This window comes from Lontra canadensis, unplaced genomic scaffold (genome assembly GCF_010015895.1).
Source record: "Lontra canadensis isolate GAN:19392208 unplaced genomic scaffold, GSC_riverotter_1.0 scaffold186, whole genome shotgun sequence".
NCBI lineage: Eukaryota > Metazoa > Chordata > Mammalia > Carnivora > Mustelidae > Lontra > Lontra canadensis.
Window position 1 is genome coordinate 530927 of NW_022631180.1, and position 12066 is coordinate 542992.

Below are 12066 nucleotides of genomic sequence, written 5' to 3' on the forward strand. Positions count from 1 at the left end.
AAGATAAAAGCTAATATAAAGCGCACAAAAGATGGCTTGTAATAGAAAAGAATGGAGTTCTTAAAAAGTGATTTTAATAAAAAGGGAATTCTTCGTTTTGTTTCTTCTATCAATTATGTGTCTGCTTATGAAGAGAGAGAGGTGTGCTTTCATCTATGTAAGTAAAAAAGAATGCTCAGAAAGCCAAGAAGCCCCACTGTAAATATGGGCTTTAGCAGAAATGAGGAAGTCTGACAAGGGGCGAGGTCAGACACAACAATGAAAGAGAAGGTGGTTTCAATAGGAGATACCAAGACAATAAATTAACCAAAACATCATTGAAGGAGAGAGCTAATAAAGTCAACCCAGTTAGTTCTTATCTCCTAAAAGATTCTAGATTACACTACTAACTACAATAAAATATAAGGATTGCATCAGATTTAATAATGCTAATAGATCTAGCAGTATTGTCATAATGAGAGAAATGTATTATGCGACACCAGGCAAGAGGGATTTTTTTAAGTATGCTATGTTAAAGGGACAAAATGGGTTGCAACATTCTAAAATGTATGCCCTTTAGAAGTTTTATTCTTCAGTGAGATTCAATTTCACATCCACAGACCTGGCTATAAAGTAATACCAAGTGCTGATGAGAACATGGAAAACTTGGAGGCTTCATACACAGCTTGGGGGGATGCGAAACGGGGTGTTGCCAGTTTGCAGGACATCAGGCAGTTCCTCAGGAGGGAAAGCGCAGGAGCAGAAGGAGGAGCAGCTCATGCAGCTTACCTGCAGCCCAGATTTGAACTGTAAACTGTGCAGTCAGCCTCACTGCCTGCCCACACTCAGCAGGCCAAGATGCAGATCCTAAGATTACTGAAACATCAGGATGGTATAAAAATAAAACATATTGACGGGGCACCTGGGTGGCTCAGTGGGTTAAAGCCTTTGCCTTCGGCTCGGGTTGTGGTCTCGGGGTCCTGGAATCGAGCCCCACATCGGGCTCTGCTTGGCAGGGAGCCTGCTTCCTCCTCTCTCTCTGCCTGCCTCTCTGTCTACTTGTGATCTCTGTCTGTTAAATAAATAAAATCTTAAAAAAAAAATAAAACATATTGACATCCTGGAAAGGGAACCGAACAATGGAAGAGGACAGAGAAAAATGAAGAAGTAAGTTTAAATCCATGGGACTTGCTTTCTGATTTTTACTGGAAATGAAGGGATCAGTTTTATAATCATTACAACTTGTGCATTTGTTTGCTTCATTGGGGAGTGTAAGATACTTAAGAGCATCTTACATATCAGACTTGTGATTTTCATTTAATGTATAAATTACTGTAAATGTGAACCAGTATTTAATGTTTGCATAAATTTGGTTTATTAAGCCCATAACTTTTTATACAGTAGTTGTGTAAGTAGTATGTACATAGAAGCATGTTTGCCTGACAGAATTGTGGGGATTCGCTGGAAGGGTGTGTGTGAGAGCACCGCATCCAGAGTCTGACACATAGTAGGTACTCAGTAACAGTTAGGTGGGTTTTTGTTAATCGCATATTGTACCTGAGCACCCCCCGCACAGATAATAATTTGGTTTGAGTCACTGACTCTGTCACTTGTTAGCTGTGTAACCTTAAGTAAATTGCTTAAGGTCTCTGGGCCTCAGTTTCTTCATCTTGTAATACCTAACTCACAGATAGTAGTGCGGGTAAAATGGTGGAGTATTCAGAGCATTTTATGAGCTGAGAAGGGCTGCATAGGGTTTGTAAGGAAATGTCAGTGAGGCTCTGGGAAGCCCAGAGAGGAGTACAGGTTAGACTCGGTGTGCAGGCGTGTGGCTCTGGAATAAGGTAGAAGAGAGAACAGGGAGTCAGAGAGAGGGTTCCTTGATCTAGCCTTGGTCCAGACTTGTTGCTAGCAGGTACAGCAGTGAAAAAATAGATACATGGTGCTTACTCTCTATAGAGTATGGGAAACATAAGAGAAGGTACTAAGGGGCGCCTGGGTGGCTCAGTGGGTTAAGCCTCTGCCTTCGGCTCAGGTCATGATCTCAGGGTCCTGGGATCGAGCCCCGCATCGGGCTCTCTGCTTAGCAGGAGGCCTGCTTCCCTTCATCTCTCTCTCTGCCTGCCTCTCTGCCTGCTTGTGATCTCTCTCTGTCAAATAAATAAAATCTTAAAAAAAAAAAAAAAGAGGAGGTACTAACTTGGAAGTTAGAAGTGCAAATTGTCAACCAGAAAGAGGGACAGAGAGAACTGAGACCCCAAGCCTGAGAGAATGAACTTGGGCTTGTGGGAGAGAGAGGTGCTGAAAACAGAACCATGGCAGGGAGAAACCAAGAGTCCAAGGTGGGAAAGAACTGCGGGAGTGAGGTTGAGGTAATACAGAAAGGAGTGTGGTTGGGATGGGATGGGATGGGAAGGTGTCCTAAGAAGGAATTTTTGGCGTAGGATGGATTATTATGGCAGACACTGGGACAGAAGTTTCTCTGAGAACATCCACCTCACCTGCAGGCAGTTCCCCATCCCTCCAATTCTAGTGTTTATTCTTCTTCTGCTTCCTTCCCACAACCTAACCAATTCCTGGGACTTGGGGTGATTCCCATGCTATCTGTGAGCACACACCTGGATCACTCTGGTTAAGTACACACATGGCGCGGCGAAAGACGCAACCAGGAGTGTGTCCTTCTGGAAACCCCATCACCCCCAGCTGGCTCCTGCTAACTTCCATCCCACTTCCTACAGTGACCCTCCCCACTTCACTCCAACTTTGTGCAGGATGCTGAACTCCAGGGTAACAAAAGGGTGGCAGAGAGAGACGACTATGTGACCAAAAGAAGAGACTGTGCCATCCCTTGGGAATAAAGTGTAAAATGCAGCTGCAGTAGGATTGTTGACTCCAAGGTTTTTCTTTCCCTTTTCTTTCTTCTTGTACTTTCTTCATTCATTGAGGTCTACTATTCATTCAACAAATGTTCAGTCTTGGTTCTCTAGGGCACAATGTGCCAAGTGATGCGTATAAGGGAGGAGATCAATGCATCCTCTGTTTCCAAGAAGCTTGCATTTCGGAGACGAAAAGATAAGCAGAAGCAATGACTTTCTCTGACTCTGTTCCTCTGTGAATCAAAGGGTATTCATTTCCCATTTGGCCCTGGTGGGAAGGGCCACCTTCTTGGATCTCATCCTTTCCTTCTGTCACAGGTGCCATCTCAATTGGTCTTGCTGACAGTTCTGGAACCAGCTCTCCCACCTGGCTAGGGTGAGACTATAAAGTTCCACCCTCAAACATCTGGGCTTTGATCTTTTGCAAAGTATAGGGGACAGAGTTCCTAGAGACCCTACAGAGACACAGGGTGGCTAGAGAATGGGGATGGACAAAACTCACTTCACTTTGCACCCAGAAACAAAGACACTGCAAAGGAACAAATTTAATAACTACTTGTGTTTTATTAGAGATTGGCATGGGGGGAAGCAGGAGAGGCAGTGAAAAGTAAAGAGAATGCTAGAAAACACACTCACTGAATCTTCATTTAGCTCACACTGCATTCTTTCAATTTCCAACTTAGGGTTTTCCCCTCCTTCATTCTCCTAACCCCACTGTAACCCAGGGTTTGGGGGATTGGGAAAGCCAGCTGGAATATTCCAAGAAGAGCCAGTAGGATGGAGAACTCTGGGAGGAAACTGATTATTAATACCTGGGCGTAGGTGGATATTCCCCCAGCTGCCTCCTGGATATGGGTTAATATCCCCCCAGCTGGTACCTGGATACCGGTTAATATTCCCCCAGCTGCCTCCTGGAAACTGGTTAATATCCCCACAGCTAATACTTGGGTGTTGATTATCGATACCCCAGATTCCCACAGGCTGTGGCATGGGCCTTGTTCCCCATCCAGTTCCAGGACCTCCACCTCCCTAGGACACTCCTGGATTCAAGGTTCCCCAGGGGTCCCCAGGCAGAAATGGCTGTCGAATCCTGTTAAGAGCGGGTGGGTGTTGAACAAGGATTTCTCTCTGGGCTCCCAGCACATTAGAATGAAGTGACCGTCTAGACTTGGAATCCTGGTAGAGGAGTGAAGCCTTGGGTTTGGGGCCTGTGGAGCGTGCAGAGAGCCCTGTGGGCAAAGGAATGCTGCCTAGAGGGAGGGCAACGCACCAGAAAGGTAAGACCATTTTTCAGGCAGCGCTTCCCTCACGTGGTCCTCAGTGGCTGCAGCCATTATCTGCCAAGGATCTTCAGAGGACCAGGAATCCATGGAGGGTAGCCCCCCAGTTGGGGGCCATCTCTGAACCCCAGAACCACCTGCAGGTTGGAAGCCAGCTAATGGAGAAGCATTGGACTTCAAAGGAACCCTTGTTAAATCATTTGGCCCAGGGTCTGGTTTGGGCTGAGGAAGTTCGGAGTTGGAGTGGCTGGGCAAGGAAGGTTGTTCAAGCAGATGCAAGTTGGTTCCCAAGTGTTGGAGAACTTTCTCCTCCACTGCACCAATGCTTCGGGCAAAGAAGCCTGAGGAAAAGGAAAGAGGAGACAGCAAATGGACTGGATATTTGGTTCCAATGCCCACCTTTCCTGATTCCTGGATTCTCTTTGCTTCCAGCCCCTTCATTTTCCCCAGGGACCCAAGGGACCCTCCTGCCTCTACCCCTTCCCTCAATTCCAGTTCCCCTGGGGCCCCCAGTTTCTACCTGGGCAAGGGTTGGGCACAACCTCCATACCTGGAAGATGAAGACCGATCAGAAGAATCAGGCCCAGAGGAACCCTGCTCCCCACCGTGCAGCCCTGCATCTTGCTCAGCTCTAACATCTCTCTCTGCCCCAAGGCAGCCAGCCCTTTATCCTCTTGGGGGGGGGGGGGCAGCAGAAACAAGATGAGCCAGTAGTTGTGCAGATAATAAGTCTGTACATTCCACTCTCATTCCTAATTCAATCTGTGGCAACAGGTGCCACTTGAATGTCCCAGGAAGGCTGGGTGTTTCCGTCCCTGGTTCCTTTCCTAAAGTTCCCCACCTGTTCCTGACCCGGTGTCCTGGGTCATAGCTCATCACTGAATGCCAGTCCCACCCTGCCCTGGCTCCCTACAACAAGCATATGAGGGCCTTCACCTTTGGGGTCCCAATCTCTTCATTTCCTTCTCAGCAATAGAAACACTTCTCTTCATTTTCTCTTTGGGATCCAGATCATCCTCTTCCAGCACCCCTTTCTCATGCATCCCTATAGCTCCTTTACCTTGACGCAACCTATAGGGGTTCTGGAGTGCAGAAGTACCTCCCCCATTGGAGAGGCTGCTCCCAAATGAGACTTGTCTGTAAGGAAATAGACCTGGTTCCCATCCTTAAGAGAAAACGGTGTACTCATTTCCTTCCACTGCTGTAACAAATAGTCACAAACTTAGTAGCTTACAACAATACAAGTTTATTATCTTACAATTTTGAAGATCAGAAGTCTGTCTTAGTTCTCACTGGGTTAAAATCAAGGAGTCACCAGGGTTGTGTTTCTTTCTAGAGGCTCTAGGGGAGAATCCATTTCCTTGCATTTTCCAGCTTCTAGGGGCCTGCCTTCCTTGGCTCATGGTCCCCTTCCTCCATATTCAAAGCCAGAAACCGAGGATCTTATGTTACACCACTCTGACCTTTTCTTCTTTTTCCCTCTTCCACATTTAAAGACCCTTATGATTACACCTTGACCCACCCAAATAATTCAGGATAATCTCTCTAAGGTCAGCTAACAGCATTAATTCCATCTGCAACCGTAATTTCCCTTTGCTATGTAACCTAACATATTCACGGGTTCCAGGGATGATGTGGACATCTTTGGAGGTGCTGAGGACGACAGCATTCAGTCTACTACAGATGGTCAAATGGATATACAGAATATAAGATATACTGAGAGGGAGTAGGTGTTCCCAACTCACAGTAGAGGAAGGTGTTTGAATGCTATAGTCAAATGGTCATGAATTGATAATTTTTGAAGCTGAGTTGTGAGAGAACAGGGATTCATTACTTCTTTTGTTTACTCGTAAATATGTTTGAACTTTTTACAATAAAAAGTGTATAAATGCCTTTGTTTTTTCTGTTGCTTCCAGGAGATACCCAGGCAAGGCATCCCTGGTTACATGAAGTCTAAAATAAGCTGTTAGATTTTCCTTTTCCATCCTCATCCTCAGCCCCTGATTGCTAGCTACTAGGTGAGTGGGGAGTTCCTCTTTGGAACTGGCCGGTGGAGGGCAAAGTCCTTTTTGAGTGACATCCACCAGATTTGTAAAAGCTTTTGACCTTGACCACACCAGAGCCTAGAGGAATCCCCACATCAGAGTCTGTATCCCTCCTGCAATTGTGGTGCATGGAACCTCTAAGAGACTTGATGCGTGTCGTTGGCAGCAGTCCAAGGTCAGATGCTGGGCCAAGTGTGACTCATCAATGATGACAAAGACAGGACTATTCTGCAGCCATTCTCTGTCTTCAGTCAACCCTGCAGGTTGGCTCAGCTGCCAGGTCATTTCTGATCAACAATAGCCCTAAATTTGGGACCAGCTAACACCATTCAATAGGAGGGAATGGATTAGATCCTAGGGTAGGAATAAATTCCTTTGTAAGCAGAGGTTCTGAGAGGTGGCCTGTGCTTTGGGTGAGATCCTTCCTAAAGGGACAAACATAGCCCATTCTCCCCTTCCTGGGGTAAGAGAACTTCCTTGGCCTCAGCCTCCCCAGAACACAGCTGTCTGGGCCTCCCCACCCTCTGCTTTCTCTCTCTTCTCCCATGGAGACAACTCCCTTTCTCCACTAGAGTGCTCTGCCCTCTCACCTCCCACAGATCTCTTTAGAACTGCAGCAGAGGCAGCTAGAGTATGGAGGTGGAGAGAACACTTGGCTCTGTTCTGCTATGGGCTGGTACATTTTTATGTAGGCTATTGAGTCACTATGCTCGGCGGCACTCCCTGTTATGCTCCCAACCTCTCTTTTACTCTCTCCACCCCTAGTTCCCAGAACAACACCAACCTGGGATCCCTCCCACTCAGTCACCAGGAATCTGATCTGGTTGTTGTATTCCAGCTTTCCCAAGGTTTCAAGGGTCCCAGAAACCCAGGAAATCAATGCCCAGATTCCTAGAGAGGATGGCATCTAGTAAATGAGGCAAATTAGAGAAGAAGGAGCCTGCATGGGGTGGGGAGGGGAATAATTAGGGGCCCATACAGGGAGAGGGGAAGACCCTAGATGAATGGGGAGTGGAGAGAGAATGGGTTTCCTGGAGCAATGAGAAAGAGAAATGTGAGGAAGAATCTTGGAGACCAACCTCTGCTTTCAGTTTAACAAATATTTATTATTTTCCTCCTTTGTGGGAGGAGCTATAAAGTATAAGAGAAATACTGTTCCAACTTATGAGTGAAAATGGGGGGACATGGGTATTTCTAGAGGTACAGAAGAGCATCACGTAGATCCTAAGGTGAGACCCAGGACACCAAGATGGCAAAAGTCTGCATCTAGCTCACACAGTTTATTGAACCATCTGTCCAGGGTCCAGAGAGAGCAGGGAACCTACTCCAGTGTCCGAGGGTATCCTGGTGTCTCCCTCACACAGGGAAGCGTCTAAGCATTGAGGGAAGTGGCAGCCAGGACAGGGGACTGAGATGGAAACCTTGAGAGGCAAAAAGGAGTGTTGGGAACTCACAGAGGGTGTGGTAAGCTCTGTAGTGGAGGGTGGGAGTGGAATTGGGAGTGTGAGAATCCCATGGTGTGCCATGTTGGTTGACCAGATGGCAAAGAGAGGTCAGTGAAAAGTGATCATTGCTTTCAAGCAACGGTTTGGACTTTGCTTTATTTGGCAAACAGGTAAAAAGGAGGATGACTTCTCCAGGAACCAGAGTTACTATGGAACATTTCAGGGGTTTCCCAGTCAGGAATCTGAATGGGTAGGATTAGCTAATGTATTGTACCATCTCAAATAAATGACAGAGGAAATTTTAGGGAATGGTTATCCAGCAGAGAGGGCACTGCAGTATAAGGGGAATCTAAGCAGTAGGAGAGAATGGGGAAAGGAATTTGGAGTCTACAATTTGGAGAGTTGAAGAAAAAAGAGGCGATAAGGGGAGTCTGCCATATTGGAGCAATGGAGGAAATAGAGCAACTCTCTTGGGAAGGAGGCAAACAGAGCTAACTCCATGCCTGGGCCTCTGGTGTTCTCCCAACTGAGAGATGGGGTGTGTGTGTGTGTGTGTGTGTGTATACATGTGTATGCCCACACATGCATGTAGGCAAAAGCTAACTTATGGACTGTCAAGTGACTCTCCCTGGGGTAGGAAAACTTCAGGGTCAGCTAGCTGGGGCCCCAGAGGCTTCACTTGGGCCAAGATGTCCCGGATGGAGCGGCAGGGGAGCTTTCCAGAGCTGCTGGGACCACAGGGCTTAGCACCAGCTGAAGGATCAGGTTGGGGAGAGCCATCGGGACCCCCACTCAATGTAGAAGAGGAAACAGAAATGCAAGGGTGACCAGAAGAGCTGGATTTGCTGCCACAGGGCTGAAGGATGATTTTACCACTGCCTTGGGAGCTGGAGGTGCCGCTGAAGGAGCCAGGGCCAGGTGGGGAGCAGGGCCCCTGTGAAACACCACCACAGGGATGGAAGGATGAACTACTGGAAATGCTAGAACTGCTGTGGGCTCCAGAACTCGAAAGGGAGCAGGGCCCCTTAGAGCCAACTGCACAGGGCTGGACCCCACCAGAGCCCACTGGCTGGAACACAATGGCTGAGGAAGATCCCGACTGGTAGACATTGGAACTAGAAGAGCTGTGGCTGGGGATGATGGGATTGCTGGAGAAGTATTTGCCCTCAGAGATGGGGGGCCCAGCTGCAAAGGAAGGGACACCTGGAGAGCCTTTGATGGGGTTATCTTTGGTGAAGTAGCCCACAGGGTAGATTTTGCCCCCACTGTAGGTCATGCCTGGGACCAGATAACTGTCAGAAGAGCCACCCACCACTTCATAGCTGCCGTAGGACTTGTCTACAGAGGTGATGGGGGGGCAGGGCTTTCCTGGAAGGCCACCACTGTTGCAGGGGGCACCCTGGACCCCTCCAGGGCCACCAGAGCCGTGCTGTTCCACCACCACCACCACTGGCCTTTGACCTCCTGACACAGAGTGGGAGCTGGAGATGTAGGAGCCAGAATGGGAGACAATAGGCCCCCCACTGCAGGGAGAGTCAGAGACATCTGAATTACAGGGGCGTAGGTTAGAGTTGACCCTTTGGCCATTGCTGCTGGATATCCAAGAGCTTTGGGAAACAGATGAGCTTGAGCCGCCTCCAGACTGGGAAGAGCCTAAGCGGGAAGAGCCATCACTGTCTGGTAGAGCCAAGCCAGATCCTGGTTGGGAACTGCTGCTTCCATATTGGGAGCTGCTGCTTCCTGACTGGGAGCTGCTGCTTCCCGACTGGGAGAAGCTGGATCCGGAGGAGTAGCTGATCTGGGAATACCCTGTTCCTGGCTTAAATAACGAAGATCCTGAAGAACCACCCTGGGCAACACTGGAGACACTGGCGCCACCACTGGAGCCACCAGAACCACTGGGGCCACCAGAACCACTGGAGCCACCAGAAGAGCCACTGCTGGAGCCACTGGAACTGGAAATGGAGCTGCTGGAACTGCTGGAGCTACTGTGGCCACCGAAGCTACTGGAACCACTCTTCCCAGTGAAACAGGGGTCGCTGGGGGAGGTGATACGCGAACCCTTGCAGGGGTCTGAGAAGCTCCCGATGCTCTTAGCCAAGGCCCCTGGGGAGGAAGGAGTGGTTAGTAAGGGCCAGAGTGGCTTGGCTTCCTCCCTCAGCTTCCAAGCCCATCTCAGTCATCTGCTTCTGATTTCTCCCGAGAGGAGCCCAGGGAGAGTCTGGGGTGGAAGAGCAAGTGATAACTGACTGTTCTCTGTAAAGGAAAATGAGGTGGCAGTAGAAGGGCCATTTCAATGTTCTGGAAGGGGGCGGGGACAGAGAAAATGAGACTCCAAAGGAGGAGGTGTTAGAAGAGAAGAAGAGGGCAAGGAGGAGTAGCAGGGGCTCATGGCTCCAAAAGAAAGGACCCCAAAGAAACAGAGCGTGGGGGAGACTAAGACTCCTCGAGATGGGGCATACATCCTAAGGGGGGACATCCCAGGTGAGATTAAGGGATCAAATGGAAGGAGGAGACAAGACAAAACAATAGCTGGCCGGGAAGGAAAGGAAAAGTAGCAAAAGAGACTGAGAAAAGAGGAAGCCGGTGGCAGAGGGACTGAGGTAAAGGCAAGGGTCCCTGAGGACTGAGATTCTGTCACTAGCCTCCTGGGGAGAGTCCAGGCTTGGGCAGAGAGTGGGAGTTCTGTTCCCATCTCAGTCCTGGCCCTGCCAGGAAAGCTGGGTGGGGGCTAGGATGTGGGGGCACCACTGTCGCCTCAGAACCTGCTGGTACAGTGTGACAGGACACCGCACCCTGAGCCAGCCATGCTGTCCTAGCCCAGCCCAGGGGCACGAGGATGAAACCCGCCTCCAAGGCTCACCACCATTATCAGCTTCCCTCATTCTCCACCCAGCCATCAGCCATGCCCACCCACCTGCCCTCCACGCTCCCGCCTTTTCATCCCTGGCAGATGTGGAACCACTTCTTTCCTTAACCAAGCCTTTGCTTCTAACCCCGGGCTCAACATACCCCCATTCTTCCTCTGCTGCCCACCTCACCGCCTTCAGGTCCCAAGCAGTGTGTGATGAGCTTCATGCCAGCAAGTTACTAAACCTCTCTGAGCGTTAGTTTATACATTAGGAGAGGTTGAATCTGTCCCCCAACAGCAGTTTCTCCTCAGTTTGTGACGTCCCCATTCTCTCCTCCAAGAGTTCTCTGTGGCCACTTCCATACCAAACCCAGCTCTGCCTGCAGCCCCCCTCACCTGGCAGATTAGAGCCCCCCTCATGGCACTCATGGAGAGTTCCTGCTCTCCTTCTCCTTGCCCCAAGGCACACAGCATGCTTTCTGCCTCGTGGGACCGTGGGCAGGTTTTCCGCAAATACCCACTGGTCCACAGCACAGCCCCAGTTTGGATCCCGGCTTTACTGCTTTCTAAGCTGTGATCTTCCGCCAGTTTCTTGACCTGTCCAAGCCTCTGTGTCCTCCCCGTACAGTGGGAATAATGAATCTCTCTCATACGGTTCTTCTAAAGATCAAAAGTGCTAATGGAAAGTGCTAGAATCATGTCTGGCACATAAAAACACTCTATAGATGGTAACGATTATTCCTCTTAAATATCGAGTCTTCGTCTTCTACTGCTCTAATCATTGACAAAAGCAATGACAACAACCACAAACACTTACATAACCCTCTAATTTCCAAAGCACTTGTCACATACATTATTTAATTTGAGACTCTGAGATCTGACTAGAGCTAGCTGTTACCATTAACCTGGTTTTAAAGTTCCAGAAACTGTGGAGGGGAAGCTCAAGTAACTTGCCTGGGGTGACAGGGCAGTGAGGAGTAGCCCTCAGACTCCAGAGCTCCTGCCCTTCCCCCTTGCTGGGTCCTCTCCTGGCTTCTCCCTGGACAGCGATTCCTCCCACCTGCCAGCATCCGCAGCTCCAGATCCCGCCAGCCTCCTCTGACCTGCTATCTGCATCCTTCTTCCCCAACTCTCCCCGCTTGCCTCCGCTCCCAGGGCCCCCAGCCTCCTACCTGGCAGGAGGAGCGCAGCCAGCAGCAGTGCCATCATTCCTCGCCCTCCCACACGCCCCATCTGGGGTGCCTGCGAGGAGCCCATCTTGGACTGTGCAGCCTTCTGACTGACAGTAGCTCGTGGACACCCAGGGCCTTTATGCCAGGGCTGGACATTCTCTCGGCAAGAGTCACTGTGGGGAGGGGTGGGGAGGTGGAGGGGCAGGTGCCCAGGGCAACTTGGTGTGGCCAGGAGGAGCTGAAGTAATCAGTCAGGGCATCTGCCTACTCAGCGGCAGGGGAGGCTTCAGCTGGGGGAACCCCTGGCCACAGGGCCCTTAATGATTCCCACCTTCCTGCCACCTGACTGGCCTACCCATGGCTCTGCATTGCTTAACCTGGAACCAGGCCCTCTGCCCACTCAGGCAGCCATTCTCAC

General features: G+C 49.6%; 2 protein-coding genes across 2 annotated transcripts; both read right to left on the reverse strand.

Annotated features, from left to right (window-relative positions):
• Window positions 1-3438: 3438 nt before the first annotated feature.
• On the reverse strand, window positions 3439-4801 carry CUNH6orf15 (chromosome unknown C6orf15 homolog). The gene is given in 3 exon segments (XM_032847259.1): window positions 3439-4120; window positions 4123-4476; window positions 4686-4801. Coding segments are annotated over 3 exon segments (1002 nt in total). The 5' UTR covers window positions 4774-4801; the 3' UTR covers window positions 3439-3560.
• Window positions 4802-8177: 3376 nt separating this feature from the next.
• On the reverse strand, window positions 8178-11776 carry CDSN (corneodesmosin). Its single transcript, XM_032847269.1, has 2 exons — window positions 11649-11776; window positions 8178-9731 (listed from the first exon to the last, which is right to left on the reverse strand). Exons 1-2 carry the CDS (start codon window positions 11731-11733, stop codon window positions 8230-8232), a joined length of 1587 nt encoding a protein of 528 aa, XP_032703160.1. The 5' UTR covers window positions 11734-11776; the 3' UTR covers window positions 8178-8229.
• Between the last annotated feature and the right edge of the window lie 290 nt (window positions 11777-12066).